Here is a 25,095-nt window from a genome sequence, read left to right as displayed (position 1 = left end):
ATAAAAAAAAAACGATTTATTAATATCTGATTTGTTAGAAAACTGGTATATCGGTTCTTTTGACTGCAGAGAGACCATCATCCCACGTGAGTAGAGCGCTGAAGGATAAGTAAAGAGCCACCGCTGACAGCATGTGCCACAAATCGTGGGAATCGTAAAATTGCATCACCTGAACAAAAGTCAAAGTATATAAAAAAAAAAAACTATTTAATTTGATATTACCAAAGATAAAAGCTGAAAAAGGAGAATACAAAGTAATTTAATACGTTAGTAATATCTATCGAATTTTATTCGATAGATATTACCAGATCGCGCTTTCGATAATTAGTTTTGTATTGGATATGGGTTTAATACACAAATTGTGATGGATTACAAGGCTTTAGGGATGATTTCCATTATTCAAAGCGGGTAAAAAAAATAATAAAACCAGTAAGCTGTATTATTACCTCTATAAAGCTATAGTCTTATTCAATAACTGATTACACTATAAACTAAATATTACTCCTTTGGCATAGAAGTTTTACTAATTGTTATATTCTTAACTTAATGTATAAAATAATACCATTTACGTTAAAAACAGGCGATATAACAGTTTCAGTTACAAGTGATCCCATTTCGACTAAACTTCTGTAAACATCTTTTTATACCATTATCTCATTTGTATTTTATTTATATATATTTGAGTTTTTAGCGCTGAGCTTCGCGGATGCAACTGACCATGCACTCGTGATTGCGATGGCGGGACAGCGCAGGCGCGGCCGACCAGTCGCTGGAGCCCGACAGGAAGAAGTACAGCGCGGGCACCCACGCCGCCGCCGCCGCCGCCAGCAGCGCCCACGCGTACCAGCGCAGCCGCTCGCCGTGCACCAGCTTCATGGCCAGGTAGAACACCATGTACATAAGCGCGTTGCCCAGCAGCACCTGCAGCATGTGACCGGCGAAGTCGCTGCCCTGCTTCATGAGTCTGCGATTATGGAATTAGATTTGTATTTTTGTTTATATTTTTGTATACCATTACGAGAAAGTCAAAGATCGAACGAGTGAAACTTGGCCGGAAGTCGCGAGTTCAGACCTGAACGACTCATGCCGAGATCTCTGAAGTGCTCGTTCAATGCGTATTCATCCAATAAATTCGGGATTCTTACTCTTACCGGGAGTAAGACATATTGTGCTATAAATTTAAAAATGTATCTTAGTATTTTAACAGAATCGGCCACTGACCCAAAAATGGCGAGCATCCAATTGAGCGCGTTGGCCACCAGCAGCAGCACAAGGCGCGCGCGGTACAACGGCCGAGAACCCTTACGTAGTTCGCTTGCAGCTTGAGCAAGGCTTTCTTTTTCTGCAACAGATTGAGATTAATAAGTCAAAGGTCGAACTATTTAATTAATTAATGGGTTAAGTTGGCTTTATTTCTCATATTGAACTTGAAGTGTGTAAATATGCATTTCTAAATGATTGTGAAAATAATTAACTGAACGGGTACGACGCGACGAGTAAAAATAATTTAATTAAATAAATTATTTATAACTATGAATCTTCTAACTAGAAACCTTTCCCAGGGCCTTGTCACGAAATGGAAATTTCAGTACTGTAGTAGTAGCAATATAGTGCATTCATATATACGTTTCCTTATGACGATTAAGTTGTAAATAAATATTATATTACATTGTTATGTGTTGCTTAGGATTTTGTGCAATAGAAAAAGTGTAAGCGTTGCTTAAAAACAAATTTAACATTTGGTTATGAGAGTATTACCGACAAAATTCCTAATTAAAAAAAAAAAGTACCGAGGCGAAACTGTCCCACGTAGTAGATGCGCAGCGAGAGCAGCAAGAAGGTGAACACGTGGAACACCGTGAACACGCCCCAAAACAGCGGCCCGCCATCCAGCACGCCCCACACAACTGTCGACACACCCTCGCACTTAGGACATGATATGACAATAATTTCACACTATCATTAGACCGAGTATAATATTTTCGCTGGCCAATAGAACAGCTACTCACCCAAAGCGATGAGCACGGCGAGCACGCCGAAGGTCGCGTGCGCGCGCGCGTTGACGTCCGGGTGTCGCGACTGGTAGATCTTCACCATGATCAGCACAGCCAGCACGTACATGAATGCCGTGTCTGCGAACGCCGTTAGTATATTGTTATACATCGGAACCGTGCCGTATTTTCACATTATCAATAAAAAGTCTTTTATTCAAACTGTTTCATTAATTGAATGCGTTATTGCTTCAAAGTTCGGTGCTCTTAATCAATGTAACTAACCGAATTGAAAGTTGAGCCTGTTGGGGCAGACGTGGTAGCTGGCTGAGAGTACGGCCACCACCATCATACCTGCGCCCAGCGCCGACAGCAGCCCATAGTGCGCGGGGATGCCGTAATCCTGCATTCGTGCAACATTTTTATACACTTGTATATGTATGTAATGGCTTTTAATTTAGAGAGACCACAGAGACTTAAAATATACAAATACACACACGTATACTAGTACACAGTGCTAAAAAAATAGTCTTTCGACTGGAAAGAGACGTCATCGCCATGGATGATCGGCCCACCTGGTGTCGCGGCTGTCGCTTGCGGCGCAGCCGTCGGCGGCGCACTTGCACCAGGAACAGCGCGCCCAGCAGCAAGTAGCCCAGGTTGGACAGCACATGGTTGAAATCGCTGAGCGCACCCGCGCGGTGCGCACACAGGAAGTTGTAGTAGCAGATGTCCAGCGAGCCCGACACGTTCAGGATCTAACAGTCAAGCAATTAATAAATATGTAAACATTCTAAACGAAAAAGTCGATTGCATAAACATATGGCCTATAAAAAGAAATATTAAACGTCGCATCCGTAAGTCGGTTCGAATGAGACCACCAGTGCGAATTTCATGATTGAAGAACGAGGTTTCTACACATTGAAGCAGTGAATTTAAAGTTCACACTAACTATCTGAAAGGCGATGACGAACTGCACGACGGGTAGCGCGTAGAAGACGGCGACGGTGTAGAGCGTGTAGAGGTAGCGGTCGGAGCGCGCGCGCAGGGTGCGGCCGCCGCGCCGCGCCAGCGCCGCCAGCCGCAGCCGCGTCGGCAGACCGAACGGGCCCTACGCAAGACTCGCTTCAATATGACGTATTGAATGGCGCCACAGAGCGTAATTTTGGGGCCAAGTAGTAAGTTATTTCTAGCAACTTTCGTATGGCATGGGTTGTTTATCGATCGATAAAATAAATTATAAATTTTAGAACGTAACTCAATGTCCAACCAATAATTGAACGACTATAAGACTACTACATTAATAATGAATAATCGAGATCGAGTTTAATTTCTTCTGTAGAATTGGTTACGAAGTATTTAGTATATCAAATAAGTTCCGAATTATAATGATTCGGAACAATCTTGATCCTCTATATAACAAATGAACAAAGAAAATTTCTACAAGTGTGCGACGACTTTTGAATTTTGAATTACTGTTTAAATTAACAATGATAGTAAAATTGTCTATGTCTAAATCTCTTCGTGTGCTAGAAGTAATAAATCAATTAGCAAAAAAGTTATAAAATATCATTGTCTTTGATTAGATTTGACAGTACGCCAGAGGCTATGTCTATGCCAGAGGATTATGTAGTAATAATCAGTAAATAGTAACTTAAATAAGACGTTATAACTCATTAGTGACAATTATACACTATTATGTTTAATTTGGTCAGGAAATAAATCACGGCTTGTTTTACCTACAGCATTTCATATTATCAATGTAAGTACTAAAGGTCGGTCCATACTTGTATTTCAGTTTCGCCGACTTGTGTATTAGGTGTTCCGTCGGCTTGAACGCCGTCTGAAGTGATCCGGCCCGCACCTGCCGGCGGCGTGCCTATGGGGTTGCCGTTACTGTTATCTTGGCTGGCCCTAGCAGGTGAAGTGCTGTCATGGTTTTCGTTGGTGGAATGCTGGTTTGCGCCGGCAGGTGTCCCGGCGGGCGTGCTGGATGCGGGGATGGGGGGGCGAGCGCTTGTGTCTGAATCGTCGGAGTCGCTGTTGTCGCTACTGTCGAACGTCGCATCTGTAACGTCATATACATTGCTATGTCATGGATTACGTTCTATTGGCATAGTAACCGATTTGATATATGTATCTTCGTAGGTCTAACCCGATCCGCGACGGCGGAGGCGAGCAGAAGTCGTTCCTTCAGATCTGATTTCGGATTGACCGTCTAGGGCTTGCTCGGCGGCTAAAATGAAGAGAAGTTTGATTGATTCGATTATAAATGTTTTCAACTATTCAAACACATTAAACAATATTATCACGAATACGGTTATTAACAATTGTGTATTGTTTATAACAGATATGAATGGCTATTTTAGGGACGGGTAGTAGAATACCGCTAGCGTCGATGGCAACGGTCTGCGAAGCGAGCACGGCCTTAGGAAGCACGTACTTAGCGAAGGGCGGCCAGCGCTGCGCCAACACGAGCGCACCGAAAATCACGTAGAACGACAGGAACAGAAACAACGTCACCACCGCAGCCACAGCGTACTGTTCTCGAGTTAAAGCCGGCTGTCGAAGAATCGGTAGGGTAAAAAAAGGCACACGTGGTCAATGTATGACTATCGATTTAGTTAAATAATAATCGGTAATGAATAGAAATTAATAGTTACAAGTAGCTAAAGCAGTCCGACCTGTACGGAGATGGTGAAGGCCTTGTGGCGGGCGAGCGAGCGCGCGCGCGCGGCGTCGGCCCCGAGCAGCGCGGCCGCCCACAGCCAGTCCATGTCCTCCGCCGCCGTCCCGCCGCACGCCTGCTCCGACGGCAGTACCAGCGCCACCACGTAGAACCCGTACGGATACTCGCTCCTCTGCAACCGAGCTTCTACATGTTTACTTGTTTATTGAGGATCTCCAAACGTTGCACACAAACGCTTTCACTAATACTTAAAAATTTTGATCTTTATTGTAATGTCGCTTGTAGCATATATTACACAACGTTATTTAGAGTTATTTTCTACTCGAATAACGAGCGACATCATGAATGAACGTTTAATGTTATGTATGTACTTATGTTTAATGTTATTTATGTATATTTAAAAGATGCAACTTAGTAAATAAATTGACTCACGAAGAGTTGCACTGCGCCCGAGCGCATCATCGTTAACCGAAGCCCGCTCGTCGACACGTCCGTCACCGTCTGAGCGATGGGGCACTGGAACGTACACGTATGAGATTCAATTTAATATGCATATAATCGAAAATTCATGCATTGTAATCGAAGGCATTTCAATGAATCGCTTACCGAGTAGTTTTGCACGGAGAGGGTGGCGCACACTTCACTCTCAGAGGATACTATGAGCCGCACGCTGGTCTGCCCCTCAATGAATTGGTAATGTGTCACGCGAGGTGAGGTCTAGGAACCCAAAAATTCGTATCGATTTTTCATTTTTAAGCGTCAACAAAATCTCGCGTATTTCTAAGGTCCTTATTGTAATGTATACCTGACTGGCACTGACTGTGACAGCCCGCGCGAAGGGCAGGTCCCAGACGAACGGCTGCGACACGCGCACGCGCACGGATGTCGGAGCCGCGCACGCCGACGACACGTGCAGCGAAAACGAGCTGCGAGACTGGCCCTCTATGAACGTACGCATCGGTCGGGATTGCTTTTTATATGTCATGCGAGTGATAGGATGTGCGTTCTTATAGTTCAGTTCTATATTGTACCTTGTAGTCACATCGAACTGAGGCTAGCTATGAGGTAGATGAGCCTCGAATTTCGAAATCATTATAAATATTATTATTATTATTATAATATATCATAATATAGAACACTGTGGACTCACCACAATTTTCGCCGCTAGCGTCTGCGGTGTCGTCGGGACATAACGTGCGCTCCAACTCGTATAGTGTGTGCGCGTCCGATTCGTACGGCAGCTGCCATGTCACAGCGCCTGAAAGATTTTTCTTATTTATATAATAAAACCAACTGGACCTGCGGCTTTTGCGGGTTTGTGTTTATTTATAAAACATAAACTTCCAACTCCCGTATTACCCCCTTAGAAATGAAGTTTTGTAAAATCTGTTCCTAGTGGATGTCTCACTATAAGGAACCTACCTGCCAAATCAAAATTTTTTAGGTTATAGTTCCTGAGATTTCGTGATTAGTCAGTGAGTGTTATTTCGCTTTTATATATATATTTATTATGAATGCATATCTAAAAACTATACCATATTAATTTAAAAAATAAATAGTCATTAAAGGTACAGTAGGTTCTGAGGAGTAGTCGTAGACTAATTATTTTATTTTTATTATTCAATCAGCTATAATAAAACTATTTCATTTAATATATTACAAATTTTATATATTACTACTTATTGACAATAGAATCATCTTGATGTGTTTACTTGGATCATAGCTTCTAACACCAATCTTGAGAACTGAAATGTTATATTCCTTTGTGCCTGTAGTTACACTGGCTCACTAATCTTTTGAACCGGGAAAAAATATTACTGAGTTTAGTTTAGATTGGCGTTAGAATACATGATGGGTGGAACCTACCACGACGGGCTTCGCCCAAGCCCTACCACTACCGTCTATTTATAACTACACTGCCTCACTAATTCTTCAAGCCAGTACAGATGTCATTAATATCAACAAAGTCCTACCACCGATTAATATATCACTTCAACAGCGGTAAGATTAAAAAGGTGATGCGTATTGTACCAGCTCTCTGCCGTGCGGTTACGAGCACGGGATGCGCAGTGTCGGCACCCACGCTCTGCACCCACACCGAGCTGGGAGCCGTTAGCGGCAACGACGGCTGCAAAACATTTGGAATCTTAATATGTAATAAGACTATTTGAAATGTAAATTATAAGTATTGCCTCATCGGCATAATGGCTGCTTGGTACAGCTGCACATCAGGAGATCTTGGGACTCTCTTCGGTCGTATCGGATTGCCGTCCCATCAGCAGCCACAGTGAATATGTGTGCGTATACGTACATACTTATATATTGTAATACCTCCTATGCAATTAGTTTTACGTGCCGTTGTAGCAGTAACCGAGATCGATCAAAATTAAAATATTCTTTATCCGAGTAGACATATGAATCATCATGTAAGTGTTGTATTGAATGTAAAGCTAGCACCGGTTCGGGAAGTTGATTATAACGAGGAGAGATAAATTCAGTCAATAAACTCAGTAGTTCCAGTCTCGATCTACTCAATAGGTCGGAGGATATAATATCGTACTTGAAAGTAAATTCACAAAGTAAACATAAACAGAGAACTATTAAGATAAATTATATGGTTTTGTTTACAAAAAATAACTAAAGAGTAAGACACATTAATTGTTCTTATATCAGATAGATTTCATCCTTTGTCAGTGACATACAGAACCCCCCCCCCCCTGTATTTTATCGAAATCGAACCTTGTGGTCATCTCACTCTGATGTAAGCAAGTTATCAGTTTTATAAATTCTAAATAAAAATGATGTCTCCTTTATAGGGTTATCGTTCCTTAGAATAGGTTTTATGTAAATTATTTTATTAAAAAAAAAGAAACAAAAGAAAGTTACTTACCGGCGTAAACTCCAATATGTACTCGATAGAGTTATTGATGGGCAGCGTGTGTATTTCATTGTAGGTTAATCTGTAGTGACATATAAGCACTGTTTATAAATCGGTACACAAAGTTAACGATGTCGGAAGATAATAATCTTTGTATTACAATGTTTATTGTTAGCACATGGCGTTACTATGATCGCGTGTACATTTTAGATTTGAACATAATTACATACATTAAAATGAGAAAATCGCGACACATTCTGATGGTTTTTGTTTGAAATGATTTAAAGCAACCAATCAGACATTATTAAAGCTGCTCTTAATAGCAATGTTATCTCTACAACGAGATTTATTCATTTATCTATAAACAATTAAACTGAAATCATTTTAATATAATTAACTTTACAGGCATACGCAATTTCGGCGAATCCTTGACCCGCCGAAATAGATAGTAAATCACTGGGACCGCGACCGCCCATTATCAATCAAACGTTTGAACAATTAACTATTGTACGATTGACCATAGGAGGGGACTATGTATTTATTTAAACAATCATTGGAAAATTAAAATCAAAGTGCATATAAAACGTTACATGAAAAGCCTTCGTGATATATATGTTAAACTCAAAAATAATATATCAGGTAAGTTGCGTGGATGCAACACTCACTGCAATTGCAAGACCGTCACTGTCGTCTGGTTTGCGCACGCGCAGCCGACCAGTAAGAACACTAAGCACACACTGTATACGAACATCACTTTCCTTTTAAGCACCTATTTAATGTCAATGCACGTGGTCTTTGTAATATATTAACTTCACATAGTGAACATTATATAGTTATCGGTAAAACTATATGAATTATTAAGACAGAGTTACGCAATAATCAGTTTTGTTAAAATTTTAATAAACTTTGTAGACTTTATACGGGCGACATATTTCGTAAATGAACACAAATGTCGAGCGTTAAAGCGGCGACGCACTGCGATACTGCGAATTAATTTTAGTTTAAATGAAGTTATATTTATGTATGAATTATAAAAAATCTAGACCTAAGCTTTAATATACATGTTCCGTGTGAACTAAACAGGCGTGTCTCTGCTATTGTTGTCACGGTGCGTTTCAATTTCTCGTAAGGCTTATCTACAGATATCGGCTATCTGCCCCAAATCACCACTATCGATCCACAAACATTAATCATCATTTTAAACGCACATATATAATACATTTGTATAGCATACATGGCATACCTAGTATGTTAGGCATTTAATGCTGCGGACGTCGTTTTTATTACGAATACTATGTAATCGTTTCATGTCAGTGTCCGAACTCGGCGATACGTCAGTGGGTCAGTTGAAACTCCGACAACGCCCGCTCGTAGATAACCTTTCGTAAGCTTATGATCTGACAAACATTTTTCTGTTAAATTTATATTGGTCTGTTATCTGATTTAATGTTTTTAATTATTTATGCCCGAGTAAGAAAAATCAGTAAATAAAAGAGAAAAAAGCTTGAAAAAATAATTTATTGAGTATAACATATATACTAGGAAATAACAACGAAGGCGGGCGGCGGGGGCGGCGCGCGGGGGGCGGGGCGCGGGCGGCGGGCGGCGGGGCGCGGGCGGCGGGCGGCGGGGCGCTAGCGGCGCGAGTAGCGCAGGCCAACCTCGTCCACGATGTCCTCCAAGGCCGTCAGGCACTCGTCCAGCTGCTCCCGAGTGTGCGCCGCCGACAGACAGAACCTGTTTTATTTTTAAAGAGCATTAGTCGATTGCCATCTTCTGATTCTACTTTAGTAAGGTGGACGCTCCATTGCGGGGTTAATTTAAACAGTCGGTTGCGTCATATATATTCCCCTACCAAAAAAAATAACGTTAGCGGTTTGTCCCGAACCTAAATTCTTGCCGGTCGTGTCGGATTGCCGTCTAATCGGATTCTGTGAGTAAGAGAATAGAGAGTGGACTTGTATTTCCGCAAACACTCGTGCACTAGTCTCAAATACATATACGTGCAGATCGTCATCCGCCATTGAGAATGGGAGCCATTATCAGGTCAGAAGAACTTAACTAGTGAAAGGAAGCTCACCGTATGCGTGCCTTGTTCAGTGGCGTGGCGGGGAAGCCGACCCCCACGGTGGCCACTCCGCGCGCCGTGAGTCGCTCCACGGTGGCCGCCATCTTGCTGAACGTGTAGACCAGCATGGGCACCACGGGCGAGTCCTCGTGGCCGAACGTCAGCACGCCCATGTCGCGCAGGCGCTGCCGGAAGTAGTGCGTGTTGTCGCGCAGGCGACGCACGCGCGCTACTCCTTCCAGTGAAGTGATGGCGCGCATGGCCGCCAGCACTTGCGCCGCCACGCACGGCGCCATGGAGTGCGCGTACGCGTGGGCGTGCCCTTGTGCGCGGACGCAGTTCACGAGCTCGGCCGAGCCTGCGAACAGAGAGTACTCAATCGTAAAAACGACCTCTAACATTTCAACATAATCTTTTAGAACAACAGCTAGCGTGAGCAGACTGACCGGCGATGTACCCGCCGGCGGCGCCGAAGCTCTTGGTGAAGGTGCCCATTAGCACGTCCACGTCTCGCGGGTCGACGCCGCAGTGGTCCGTCACCCCACGGCCGCGCGGGCCCATGGCGCCCACGGAGTGCGCCTCGTCCAGGTACAGCTGCAGCCCGAGCTGCTTCTTGAGCGCAACCACAGCAGCCAACGGCACGATCGAGCCCTCCATACTGTACACGCCCTCCACCACCTGAACAAAACAGACGGACTGAATCTATATATGCTTATGATGCTTGTTTACGAACGAAAAATAGGCTGAATAATATTTAACCTTTTCTCATCCACCATATCAGTTTTTATATTTAGAAAAAGAGGAATTTATTATATTGCCTTTTATTTTCGTTAGTTTGCTTATTTTCAACATGTTTAGACATTACATGGCACTAGACCGCTCGCTATCTAATGATAGTACTTCACTTTATACTATGCGTGTGGTAATCCACACGCATAGTATAAAGTGAAGTATAGACTCACGATGACGATCTTCTTCCAGCGCGCCTCGGCGATGGCGGCGCGCGCGAGTCGCTCGAGGTGTCGCACGTCGTTGTGTCGGAACACGCGCACCGTGACGTGCGCGAGGCGCAGGCCGAGGATGAGCGACGCGTGGTTGTTCTCGTCGCTCAGCACCAGCGCGCCGGCGCCCAGCAGCCCGGGCAGCCCCAGCGCGTTGGTGGCAAACCCCATTCCGAACACCACCGCCGACTGCCCACAAATGTTCACTAACATGATTATCGCTATATGTACTTTTAAATGAAGAATGAATTTTACTAAAAAAAACTTCTGTGAGGCGACTGTTTTGTCTACAGTTCGCGTGCATGTCAATGGTGATTAGAGACTGTTTCTATGACTTTCAATTGAATCAAATATCTAGATATCGAATTGAGTAAATAAATATGTGGTACAAACATGAACTATATATCATAAAAAAAAAATAAGAAGAGCTTCGGACGGAGGCCCAACAGAAGCACAAACGGGCAGGGTACCTCGACGCCGAGGAAGTCGGCCGTGGTGCGCTCGAGGTCGCGGTGCAGACGCGAGCTGCCCAGCTCGGCGCGCGGGGAGCAGTGCGCCAGCCCGTAGCGCCGCACCGCCGCCTCCGCCGCGTCCGCGCACGCGCCCTGCGGCGCCGCGAAGCCCAGGTAGTTGTACGAGCCCAGGTTGATGCAGCGCCGCTCCGTACCCGTGAATCTGTTACAAGAAGCGACGGCTTCGTGAGGCGGCGAGAGCTCTCTGCGCGTCTCGGACGACTCTCAGAGCCGTGCGAAACCCTCTAGTCGTCAATCGTGAAGTAGTCGTACGGACCCGAATGACCAATTGTAGTCGTCCGTGTAGCGCTCCTTCAGCGTGACCTCGGCGCCGGGCGTGGAGCAGATGGGCCTGTTGAAGATGTGTCGTACGCGCCTGTACACGTAGCGCGAGTAGAACTGCTCGAACGGGTTGTACAACGGTGCGTAGCCCTGCGGACGAAGTGCATTCACTTAAGTAACAGTTTTTTTTTATGGTATACAAACGAGCACCTGATGGAAAATGATTACCACCGCCCATTGACATCTGCAACACCAGGGGGTTGCACGTGCGTTGCCGGCCTTTGAGGAAGGAGTACGCTTTTTTTTAGAAGGTTCCCAAGTCGTATCGGATCGGAAAAACCGCCGGCGAAAGCTGGTTTCACAGAGTGGTTGTGCGAGGCAGAAAATGTTTTAAAAATCGCGCTGTTGTGTGTGTGGATTTTCGGACATCTAGGTGGTGCGGATGAAATTTATAATTTTGACGAGATGTCCGAAGGTGAAATTCAACTGCTGGGATTAATCCAAACAATTCCTCGGAACATTCTCCGTGGAAGATTCGGTAGAAGATGCAGAGAGATCCAAAATCTCTACGCAGAGCCAAAGGATCGAACAGATCAGAAAGGGCTTGATCGTCGATAATTTGCGCCTTGTATAGTCTTAGGCGATAGGCCGACGTGAAATACTGTCCTGCCTTGTTGAGCACACCGACCTTTTTTGATGCCAATTTGGCTTTGCCTTCCAATTGACCGCGGAACTGAACGAGGCTCGAAATATCAACGTCAAGTATTCCGATACTAGCCGTGGTGGCTATCGGAATGTTCTCAAATCGTGGATAAACGACGAATGGTGTTTTTTTGGCGGTTAACGCACAAACTTGCATCTTTTTGGGGTTGATGTGGACTAGGTTTAGCCGGTTTCAGTTCATTACCTACATTATAGCATTTAAACCATTACAGTTTTGCTAATAGACTGTTCTATTTGCATCATATTATTACTATGCTAATAGTAAATATATAGTGCAATAGTAATCTATAGGGCGGTTAAATAAAAATATAGTAACATCTAAACAATTTTTGTCATCAGATCAGTCGATAACTTGAGAAGAAATATGACACTGAACAAACGATAACAATTTCTACGAAGTATTTGATAAAATGCACCACGGAAGTCATTAAATGTAAGTCATTTTATTTTAAATAAAACCTACAATAAATATTAATAAAGAGTACTGTATTATAGCAAACAAGCTTAAAATTCTAGGTATATTATGTAGTTTGTCATTAACACACCATCCATCATGTTATATATTAATAATATATAATGAGGGCAAAGCTATTAAATATATAAAGTAATTTTAATATAAGAACATTATATAAAATTAATTACGATATGTACAAAGTTTATCGGGACGAGGTAAAAAAACATTGATAATATACTTTCTCATTTAAGATAATATCCTAAGATTATTTTATTTATTATAATTAACTAGCGAACCGCCCCGGCTTCGAACGGGTGCAATGCTGATGCTAAATCTACTACATAATGACTTACAACGTTCACAGCCTTTTTTGTATTAGACAAACCGCTATGTCCCTGCATTTTAAATCTTTAATATTTTTGAAAATATTCATTTAAATTACATGCTGTAAAGAGCCTTATTGATCTATATTAAATGCACAATGTATTTAAGGTACTTAATTGGATAAGGATTAATACTGTATTGCTTAAAATCGCTTTAGAAATAAGCCATTATATCTCGTAAAAAGTAAAGGATACAAAATTGTTATTGTGGGTTGTCCCTATGAGATAGACATGAACCACCTCGGATTTTTTTGAAGACCTTTTTAAGGTGTACAATAATGTAGTACATTATTTTGATCTATATAAAATATCTAATGGTAAGTGGTCAACATCACACATATACATTGGCTCCGTAAGGGATATAATTTAAATATTAACCATACCTTTATAATATATAATATTAACCATACCTTACATATGGGCCTTATAAATGCGACATCAACACTGGCTCACTCACCCTTCAAAACGAAACACCACAATACAAAACATTACTGTTTGGCAGTAGAATATATGATGGTACCCCACTCCTCCCCGATATAATTTAAATATTAACCATACCTTACATATGGGCCTTATAAATGCGACATCAACACTGGCTCACTCACCCTTCAAAACGAAACACCACAATACAAAACATTACTGTTTGGCAGTAGAATATATGATGGTACCCCACTCCTCCCCAGGCGGACTTAAAAATAAGATACGATTTTTGATTTTAATTTTGCTCGCATGGTACCATTTTCGAAAGAATTGTATAGATTACTATTAAGGCGCAGATATAATTAATGATATGTGCTATATTTGTGTGTATATGTGGAATCTATACACAATCAGTTTCGATATCTGGCAATGCGTCGAAGGGCAGGTGAGTATTATCTATCGTTGTGTGATTGAATCAATTCAAGACTTTGTAATCCACCATGTACAAGATATGCATTTAAATTAGTTCTTATAGATATTCGCACTTATGGATCTTGATGTTACGGAATAGAATTAAATTTTAAGCTGCCATCTGTTCGGTATATAGATTCAACCGCATCAAAGTCAGAAGTTATTCTTTTTTCAAATGAAATTGATAGAGTTTCGATGACCATATACAATGAATATATGTAATATCTAATATATTTTATATATAAGATTTTGTTAAAATTTCATCACTCGAACTTTTCGCACGTCTCACGGGCCTAACGTTAAATCCATTCCCGCCAAACGTTTGAAAAAGAAGAACGTGTCGTGCTCATATAGTGATAAAGATAAAGATTTTGATGGCGATTTGGAAGCTAAGTTATAATTTAAATGATAAATGGTATTAATAGGTCCGGCCTTGATATTTGGTACAATTTCATATTCGTTTAAAATTAAAATGCATCGCATACTTTTTTTTTATTAGATCGATAGATATTATATTAAATTAAGGCACTCGGGCGCCCTGCAGGCACTGCACCTGGGCGGTCATGCTAAACCCGCGCCTCGAGCAGCCGCTCAGTTCGACGCCCCCCTAAGCTGGTGCTAGGTAATAATCTGTCAAAATATATTAACAATGTTCAGCAATAGCAGTAATTACTTAAGCGTTCAAGCTTTAACTAAATAATACTAAAACAGCAGACGGACTTTTGGTCAATAGAATTAATTAGTATACTTCCGGGGCACAAAATACTAATTGTCTAGATAAGCTTATCTGATACATCATACATACATGACTAATGTTCTGTTATCGCAATATCTTATCAACTCTCGGGCAGAAATGTTACGGTTGCGAGTTACGAGTTCATAAGTATTGAATAGAGCATTGTCGCGTCACAGACGCTGAAATAGTCCGAGAGAAACTTTGCTAAATCGCGTGTGAAATGATATAATACTATTGGAAATATTTGTAATTACGTTGGTAATTACAAATTCCTCCGCCACGCGGTAGCGTGATGTTGAGTCTATGACACTTCTAAATAATTAAGCTATCTTCCAGAGATAAGCGCGATTAAATAAACAAAATGCTCAGATTTATATAAATAGACAAAGATATTTATTTTAATCACGATTATACCTTTCTTGTTATTGTGCTCGTTTCTTGCACCTGTCACCGAGGCAACTGTACAATCACGGCCATATTTCGAATAAAATATAGGATGTTTTTCTTGGTGGTAGGGCTTTGTGCAAACCCGTCTGGGTAGGTACCACCCAATCATCAGATATTCTACCGCCAAATAATAGTACTCTGTATTGTTGTGTTCCGGTTAGAAGGGTTAGTGATCCAGTAATTATAGGCACAAGGAACATTACATCTTAGTTCCCAAGGTTGGTGGCGCATAGGTGATGTAAGGAATGGTTAATATTTCTTACAGCGCCTTTGTCTATGGGAGGTAGTGACCACTTATCATCAAGTGGCCTATATGCTCGTCCGCCAAGCAATGCTATAAAAAAAAAAACATGTATAATGTACGTTACAAAGAAACAATTTACTTTACAATAAGAACGAATAAGCTTATATTATATAGGTATGGAAAATAATTCAAATTGAAAACAAAAATACCTAAAGTCAAACCAAAGAAAACACAAAGGTATCTGTCTAATATATTTTATCGTTATTTCTATCATTGAACAGGGTCGTAGGTTTTAGATATATATAATTTTATCAAATTCGGTGCAGTGGATTTGCATATAGTATAATATTAGTACATATAGATAAATATATACTCTCAATACCAGGGCCGGATCTACCATATGGCTTTTTGGGCTTCAGCCCAGGGCCCCATGGATTCAAGGGGGCCCCAGCTAAGTCAAAGTCAAAAATAGACGATAATGCGAAAGAATTATTAGAAAGATTAATTGCAGCCCTGCGAGTCCTGCAATTAATCAAACCAATTAAATTCAAGTCTACGTTCAGATATGTCTTAGGTGGGCCCCTAAGTAGTGTGGGCTTACACTAGTGTAAGCCTAGCCTAGCCTAGCCTAAACTTACGATCAAGCCCTGATCAGTCCACGAATTACACGTAAATCTGTCTTCCGTTATAATTATTCACTTTTTATCTATATAGATAAAAAGTTCAAATCTGTGATGAGCAATATGTCGATTACGTACAAAAGGAAAAGTAATCAGTTTAATTAAAGAGTGGATGACGTCACAATTGCTAAGCTAAGAGCTAAGGACTCATGTTACAAATCGTATGTTTGTCAAGTAATCGCCTTTTCTTAACACGTCTCACTCCGACTTCGCACGATAAAATAATTTAACCCTGTAATCTTTTTTTAAATAATGAGTTATATATATATTTTTATACATATATATATATATATATTATAATTCATTTGTCATATTACCTACACTGTGTCAGTCATGAGTAACTACTGAGTTTTTTGACGGTTCTTATCGGTAGAATCTACATTCCGAATCGATGTTAGCTTTACTATATATAGTTTGTTAAATGACGATTCAAAAGTGCTTGTAAAAGTGAATAAAGTATATTTTGAGATTGATATGTATAGGGTTAAACACCTGTATAACTATAATTAAGGATTAACTATAATTTTTAATTATGTTATATTTTTCTATTTCAGATAAGGTTCTTGGTTAAACATCATCATACTATATAATTCAACGTATAACGTAGTCAGACGTTTGGCGAGTTTTGCTAGAAATTACGAACGTGTGACAATATTAAACTTCAGTTATCTTTCATTTGTTTCTCAGTTTTTAAATATAATAACGGTTACCGGACTTAACTGTAGAAACAGACGTGTCCTCCGAGATCTCCGTGGGAATTTTCGAGATATACCAATCTTACCTACAAACTTTTCGTGTAGTTTTCGTTTGTATAATGATGACTACGTCCTGACCGATTACGGCCACGACGGCCAATCTCAAAAGAGTCAACCATCCTACTACGCCGGACATGTTATAGAGTACAAGTGCACACTCTCATATTCCTGTGGGACAGCAAATGCGCCACGACCGGAACTAGTTCAAACGCAGAACAAACAGATTTACGTGCTTTCCTATGCACGAGAGTGTACACACTTCAATCTTCAAAACTCCGGTCAGCTACTGAGATTTTTTCAGTAGAAAAACGCAATAAGATTTTATCGGCTCCGGCCTTATCCAACCACTAGACCAACGAGGTACGCGATATACAATTTTTTTTGTACAATTAGACAACGGCCTTAGTCGAAGTCGGAGGATTGTCTCTCCTACATTTCCTCTCATGTCCTTCAGCCTACAGCCTAAAACTATAACATATAATACTATTATATATTACTAATTACATATAGAAAAAATTATCTTAAATAGTCATCTTGAGCAAATGTATCGTACCAAATGTAAAAAAAAAATTAAAATGTTATGAATATCGTTCGTCATTACATAAACATTCATCTGATTTTAACAAACCAAGTTATTAGCTGGACTTTGTTTAATTAACTTGTGCGTCAACTTGTCGAGGTCAAACGTTTTTAGTTGCTCGATCTCATATTGGGCACAATTATTCTAATCTTCGTCATGTTAAAAAATTATAAAACTTTATACCTAATTCTTAATTTGAAATTAATTTATCGTTTTATTTATAATAATTAATGACTGCTTATTATTAAAATTAATAAAACAATCTTTAAATCTGAACATTCAAATCTCACTGTAATTCATATGAAATTATGAATATGTAATATTATCACCCTTAAGTCTATTTTTCTTCCTGTCTGAAGACACATACACTTTGATGAAATGGAATATATTTTAAATTTAAGCTAGAGTTATGTAGTTTTAAAGAGGAAATGAAATCCATATTGAAAAATCTAAAAATGTTCTGAATATAAGATCCAGCTATCAACTAACACTATTGCTTCGTCTGTCGAACACCTCATAATTCATCGATTTGAAAACGATTTGACGCTACTAGGTAACTGAAATGGGAACATATATGGGAACATATTAGCGCGAACTTCAAAGTTAAGAACGTTTCAAAGAAATCTATAGAAACGAGAGGATTTTATACAAATTATATTTAATATGCTTCTAAAAAACTGCTAACTACGTTTATGATACAAATACAGATTTACAAGACAAAAAGAAGCAGAAGAAAGAAGCAAAACTTTTAATCTATTCTTATATTATAAACGCGAAAGTAACTCTGTCTGTCTGTTAACACTTTCACGACCAAACCACTGAACCCAATAATGAAGTTTGTACATACGTCCAAACGTGTAAAATAAGTCCAAAAACTACTGCAGAAGACGTGACTATTCGAGCAATATTTACTATCCGTAATGCTTGGGACGCACATATAACGTCAATATTCTCGTTGTCGCAACGTATGCAGCCAAAGCCTTAGCGAAGCTAGAGACACTTCGCTTCGTTATCGGTAAGCTCTCGTGCATCACAAGTTTTAATCGCAATGAGATTCGCTTATCCTCGTTACTTCACGAAAAAACTACACGGCGATTCAATGTGAGATTCGAATTCCTTAAATCAATATGGAAGCTTTACACTAAAATACAGACGACGTGAGAAGAATAGTCGAAAGAAATTCCACGGATATTTTTGCCTAACTATGTAATTGTTTTAAAAAATCAATTCAATAAAGAAATATTCACGTGGCGTGACACGTGTGTGTATCCATGAATAGTTTCATTACTATACAGAATGAAATAAACGATCCTAAGATTGGAAGTGCAATTATCTTTTATATTGAGGATATTGCGCGACACATACCCATTAAATTAAGTCTGCATATTTTTAACCAAAACTAGTGCACTTAATTCAGCCAGACATAATTAATACAAACCTTGTTCTGAAAAATCCATTCCTATACATGCCACAAAGAAATATTGCGATTAAAAGGACTAAAGAGGCAAAGTCATTGTTAAAAAAATTAAAATAAATATGGCTTTCGATGTGCAGCATCAAAATAGAATTGAAAGAATCGCTAATCTGTTCTTTACGACGCAGTATATAATACTTGCTGAACCTGCGACTTTACCTGAGCGAAATTTATAAATATATAGGTAATAAAAAAGTCCTTCTCCGGGACTCAAACAATCTCCATATTTTTTTATCTAAATGGGGTCAGCGGTTTAAGCGTGAAAATGTAAGAGTTACTTTCGCATTTATAATATTAAATATGTATACACGCAACGCGTACATGGGGAACGTCGCTACAAGAAGGCGTTATGCCGAATGGTATGGCCACTAAGACATGCCCATACACAATATATTAAACCGATTACCAAGTGCGGTGTCAGAGACGACATTTAAAAATTACTGATCAACTCTGGTATGATAATCAATAAATTGTATAAGTTATCTTCTAAGCTATATAATTTGCATAAATAATTTATTAATATTATAATAATATTTTACAATAATAATAAGATTCAACCGTTTCCAAATTACGTTTAACCAAAAATGATCGCTGCGGAAGAAACTGGTGGTCGGATATTAAGTACTTATCTAATCTAATAATGTATTTAGATCGCTATATCCCGATACTTGTGACAAAATTGAAACATTGGAATTAGAGTTGCGCTTTTCGAAGGCTTTAAAGCATTTAGACGTTGATCAAATACATTATACGGTGTTCTACAAGGTAGAATTGTAGGACCATGCATTGCTTGGATAAATCTATAAGGAAATATTTGCCTCAATACGTAGTTAAAATTAACCTAAAGATTTAGACTTAATGGTGGAGTATTAATGATATTTACAACACACACAGATATACATGCCCGCAAACACAGACACATTTTATACCTAACAGTAGATTATTATTATATGTCTTTCTATACACATTTTTACAGCTTTTAGTAAAATATGAATCATGTATAAACTATTTTTTTTCTTCTTATACAGAAATTCAGACTTTTTGAAAAACTATAGTTTAATTGTACATAATAATTAAATACACATATATATTTAAGTAAGCACCGCTACAAAAATACTTTATATTTAATATATATTTTGCTCAAGTAATCGATGACTTAAATAGAACAATGCGGAAAACCCAACTTAAAGGAAAATAGTTTTACACAATGTAAACATATTTTCCCAACATCTACCCATAATAACATCAAGCAATTTAACAACAAAAGATTTTTTAAGACGTAATTTTTTTTTATATTATGTAAATACATACTACATTTTAAAGCTCAATAGTAATAGGCTAGTTGACAAAATTTGGAAATTAGTTTAAAACTATAGCTTAGCATCTATTTCACCCCAAAAATATACTATTTTAAGAAAAATACGTTTTTTAAGTTAGTATTTTGAGTTTTTAGAAATGAACTTGAAATTGACCGCGAAAAAGGCCAAGATTGTCATGGCGTCTTGAATGACGTCACACCTCGCGAAACAGCCGTGTTTGTGTATGACAGTCAATTGTGTTTTTTAATAAATAATGAATTCCTCGTATTATAAATACTGTATGGTGCCCCAATGTGAAAGTACAACGATAAAAACGCCAGACAAATTATTCATATACGTACCAAACAATAAATAAATACGAATAAAGTGGTTAAATGGCATGGAGGCAAGATGCTCTTATTTTGTCAACTAATTCCACAATTTATTTCTGTGAAGATCATTTCGATGTAAGTATTAAATACAACTTGATATATCTATTTATAAATGTATAGTAAAAGAAATGAATTTAGCAAATATAATATATCACACATAACCTATAAAATGTTAGGACTAGAATAGGATTTTATGATTTGTTTGAGTTAAAATATTACTTTCGTTTTATAAAATGTAATAATTCAAACGCTTTTTATTTTTTTAGTTGCCAAATGATATGACTAATTATACAGAGTATCATATTATGGGTAAAGACACAAGTGCGCATGAAACCAGGTTGTATACCAACGAAGTTCGAATGCCAAGACGATATATGTTGAAAAAACAAAGTTTGTTAATAATCGCAGAGTGTCTGAAAGATCCAGAACCAAGTAGTACCCCCAGTTTATCTGCCATAATGATAATTGATAGCAACAACGTAGCGTTCCACTCTTGTTTCGCGAGGTGTGACGTCACGCGACTCTGATTGGTGTTTAATGTCACGTGATTAAATGCCTCATTTTGTCGATTTTATTTTCCAAAAATATAATTAATCTTTTATTATTTTTGTAGAAAAGTTGTTTTTTTATTTACTAATTATCATGGTTAATCATTAGAAACTCAAAGCCATCCGATTTATTATTAGTGGAAACAAGCCTATTGTTCAAATTAATAAAGAACTATCGTCACGTCTTTAAAAAATCTATACAAGGCTGAACAGATTTGTTTTTTTTTTATTATCGTAATATGTCAATTCCAATTTTAAGATTTTCGTTTTTATTTTCTATACTCATAAATCAAAGGAGGTTGTAATGCCTAACTGGAAAACTACTAAACCAATAAACATAATACATGTTTGCAAAAATGTTTGAAGACATCTAATATAATATAGAAGACACTTACTTCTCTGTTCCTCTCCGTGGCGACTTTGGGTTTAAACAGCAGCTGGTTAACGAAGCCGAGGAACATGAGGATGTAGAGGCCGATGTGCGTCAGCGCTGCCGTCAGCAGCGAGCACTTCTCGAACGAGCCCGGGAAGATGTCGTGCTGCGACCAATCCATCCATGGCGCGCTCTCCCTGCCGAACGTCGCCATTTTCTGAGGATAAATAACAAAACTAACTCATATAAAATGCCTTCGATCGATGGGTATACATGGGAACGCTTACATCATACTGGATAATAATATTCATTAGTTTATTACCGTATAGTGTTTAATTCGACTTTTCCAACAAAAAAAAAATAAGAAAAAGTTTAACCTTCGCCTGATCTCACCCAACTGTGCGTAAAACAGACTTCTTTAGATTCGTCTGTGCCGATATTCTTATGGTACTCGAATGACGCTGCTCACTAACCGCCAGCGCTAATCACTGTAGGTGGGGATGATGATGTCTTTATATAAGTTGAGGATAAAAATAAGGAAGACCGACCGATGGGACTTACATGGGGAAAACAAATATAATTACGTAATTCAATGAGGACATTTATATGACTTACATAAATATCAACATACTACGTAAATATGAAATTAATTTTTTTAATATATTTATAAATATAATTTAAAAAAAGGCGCGAAAATTATTATAAACGAGAGCTAGACACCGGACAGAAACTGGTTAATTACAGTTTCTGCAACATTACAATTCAGATAATCATCGATCTGACCAAACAAAACGATGACGCTGATGTCCATCAGACCAATCACGGATACGGCGGTCAGTTTCCAGCGAGACTAGCCAACGGATATATTATATCCTCCAGATCAATCACGGCGGCTATTCCCGCTAACTGATATATTATAGTGTCAAGTGTCAGCATAAACGCAAGTGCACTTCGTAATCCCATGGGATAGCAAATGAAATTTTACTTGGTGGTGGCAACCACCCACTCATCAGATATTCTACCGCCAAACAATTACTCAGTATTGTTGTGTTCCGGTTAAAGTGTGAGCGAGCCATTGTAACTACAGGCACAAGGGACATCATCATCATAACATCTTAGTTCCCAAGGCTGGTGGTGCAATGGCGATATAAGGAATGATTAATATTTCTTACAACGTCATTGTATATGGGCGGTGGTGACCACTTACCATCAGGTGGCCCATATGCTCGTCCGCCAAACTATACCGTAAAAAAAAATCAATCTCTAACATGGCGGCCAGTCTCGGCTAACTGATATACGTATTATAGTGTCAAGTGTCTGCACAAATACAAGTACACACTCGTACTACGATGGTACAATAAATAGAGGACAGGAAAGAGTTTAAGCGCAGGACCAACGTCTTGATTTGCTTTCCGAGGCACAGGATAGAGGAGTCAGTTTATACATTGCCAACTTATATATTTTAGACAGGTAACGAGGCTGAAACAGAAGTATATATTTTTTTTTTTAAAAGTATTAGTGACTAAAATTATTTTTTATATAATTTCTTATTTACTTGTTCTCTATTAAATAGTTTAAGGTATGTATCATTTCTGTTTAGACGACTTTCACCACTTTTTTCAAACTGATGTTGTTAAAATATATATGTATATTCTAAATGTATTCAAGTTTGGACACTCCTTGTCTTTATGTTACTTAGTTTTAGATCATTGTACTTTTAGATTAATGACTGTTTGTGTCAAAATAAAGAGAAAAAAAAAAAAAAAATAAACATACACATATAAGGTGTGGAAAAACTAGCCATTTTAAATGTAAACCAAATGCGTATTATTTTCTTAAAGTGTCTGCAAAAACGTAAACCCCAAATAATAATTGAAAGAATAAAAATCCATTGCTACACACAGCTTGCAAAACAATAAAATGGATTTTAGAAATAATAAAATGATTGTAATAATTGTTTATAACAACCCGCCATAAACTTGCAGGTTTTCTCAAACTCAAACTTTCTTAAAAAAAGGTGTAAGGAGATAAATGACTAGAGAGTACTGCTCTTCCACCATTAACGAAACATATTGTTATATAGTCTTATCCTTTCTCAATAAATGGGCTATATAATGTTAAGAGACTCTTTCAAATATCATGGTCGAACAGCTTTATTATAATTTGGCTGAACATTTCAAATTCGTATGGGTAAAATTCATACACATGACGTAACCCATTTGTCTCCCTTGATGTATTTTTTTTAGTGGGAGTCTACATTGCCTAAGGAGTAACTATGAAAAATTTAATGTCAATCTGATTTATAGTTTTGAAGATCTCGTGACTAGTATAATGACACTAAAATAATAGTACACGTCTATTCATCATTTAATAGTTACTAACCACATACGTCTCTCACAGGGTCTTGATAATTTCTGCAAAAACTAAAAAACAGTTGAAGTCATAGCAATGTAATATAAACTAGTAACCGATACTCTAGAGCATGTCTAGTGCGGCAGACACTGGGAAGTTCTATTGGTCAAAACTGTCTATATAGGATTTGCTAAGAATAAAATACATATATTAATTTTAAAAAAAGAAAGCATTCTTGATGTTTATCCATCTATTATAGATGTTAACTTAATTACAAATCTTTTGAAAATTTTAAACATAAATGAGAAGTGCTGTACATTTACTGGTTGAGATTTGAAGTAATTATTGCTGTATATTGTGCAAGGTTAATGGAAAGATTTTAAATATATTTTAAATAATGTAATGTTTTATATTTTGAGTATAAAAGTTTTAACGAGTTGAATTATAAAATATACTTTCAGTTGTTAATATTATTTATACATTATTTTTTATTTTATTTTACATCTAACGGAAACACTTTTTCTGGAGATAACTAACAGTAGGTTTTTTATTAATGTAGACGAGTTAAACTACGATTTATTATATTTTTAAGGTTGTTTCGTACAATAGTTACAATTTGTTTCGTAAGATATACCTACGGGTATAGATAGTTTGTTTTAGTTTTAATATATCTGCCCGAATTTTGAATTGATTTTATGGATTAATCTAGTCACCATTAATATAATAATAAAATATATTAATTAAAACTTATATATTCTAATTTTAGCTGAAAGTAAATTCTAATTAAAAACATTATAATGATACTGGTTGCCGATAGCAACAATCAGTTATTAAAGTGGCCTTGGTAATCAATTTTTGAAATGTTACAAAGTATCAGTTTAGTGGGTCACACCACGTTAGGTCACTGTTCAATTGGGGCGTGTCAGCCCTGTCACCAGAACAGAGAAATTACAAGCACCGGCAATCTTCGATGTTAACCTTATTTATTAATAAAACATTCAACTTACATTAAAGCCATTTGAAGTATGCTTAAGTTTAGATTTCTCGTAACCATTTAAACCGTGGTGAACTTTTCCGTTTTCAATGTTTTTGTCACTATTATCACATTTTATGTTTTCACTTGCTGAACTTCTTTCATTTAATGAAACACAACCATTCACTTTAGCAGCCGCCATCCTTGTGGAATGGGAATCTAATCTTGCAATCACTCAATCAGTGATATTTATTTAAAGTATTCAGTAAAATTATAAAAGCATTAAGCGATAACTATGCTGTTAATTTATTTCAATTTTAAACGTACTCTCCTTACAAAGAATACCCTTATAGCTGCATTAAAGCGCCGCA

General features: G+C 38.2%; 2 protein-coding genes across 2 annotated transcripts; both read right to left on the bottom strand.

The window, feature by feature from the left end:
- Position 1: 1 nt before the first annotated feature.
- LOC125066198 (SID1 transmembrane family member 1-like) lies at positions 2-8,639 on the bottom strand. Its single transcript, XM_047674172.1, has 19 exons — positions 8,224-8,639; positions 7,571-7,640; positions 6,712-6,808; positions 5,831-5,938; positions 5,486-5,622; positions 5,287-5,397; positions 5,113-5,196; positions 4,676-4,852; positions 4,379-4,553; positions 4,147-4,227; positions 3,779-4,059; positions 2,944-3,102; positions 2,567-2,749; positions 2,277-2,394; positions 2,010-2,132; positions 1,791-1,907; positions 1,222-1,342; positions 718-964; positions 2-169 (listed from the first exon to the last, which is right to left on the bottom strand). Exons 1-19 carry the CDS (start codon positions 8,307-8,309, stop codon positions 35-37), a joined length of 2,610 nt encoding a protein of 869 aa, XP_047530128.1. The 5' UTR covers positions 8,310-8,639; the 3' UTR covers positions 2-34.
- A 498-nt stretch (positions 8,640-9,137) lies between these two features.
- LOC125066200 (serine palmitoyltransferase 2) lies at positions 9,138-24,961 on the bottom strand. The gene is made up of 8 exons (XM_047674177.1): positions 24,759-24,961; positions 21,422-21,616; positions 11,417-11,571; positions 11,098-11,302; positions 10,589-10,816; positions 10,073-10,304; positions 9,639-9,984; positions 9,138-9,295 (listed from the first exon to the last, which is right to left on the bottom strand). The coding sequence occupies exons 1-8, from the start codon at positions 24,924-24,926 to the stop codon at positions 9,193-9,195; spliced, it is 1,632 nt and encodes a 543-aa protein (XP_047530133.1). The 5' UTR covers positions 24,927-24,961; the 3' UTR covers positions 9,138-9,192.
- Between the last annotated feature and the right edge of the window lie 134 nt (positions 24,962-25,095).

This window comes from Vanessa atalanta, chromosome 9, assembly GCF_905147765.1.
Source record: "Vanessa atalanta chromosome 9, ilVanAtal1.2, whole genome shotgun sequence".
In the NCBI taxonomy this organism is placed as follows: Eukaryota; Metazoa; Arthropoda; class Insecta; order Lepidoptera; family Nymphalidae; genus Vanessa; species Vanessa atalanta.
This window is presented reverse-complemented; position numbering and strand designations above follow the sequence as displayed.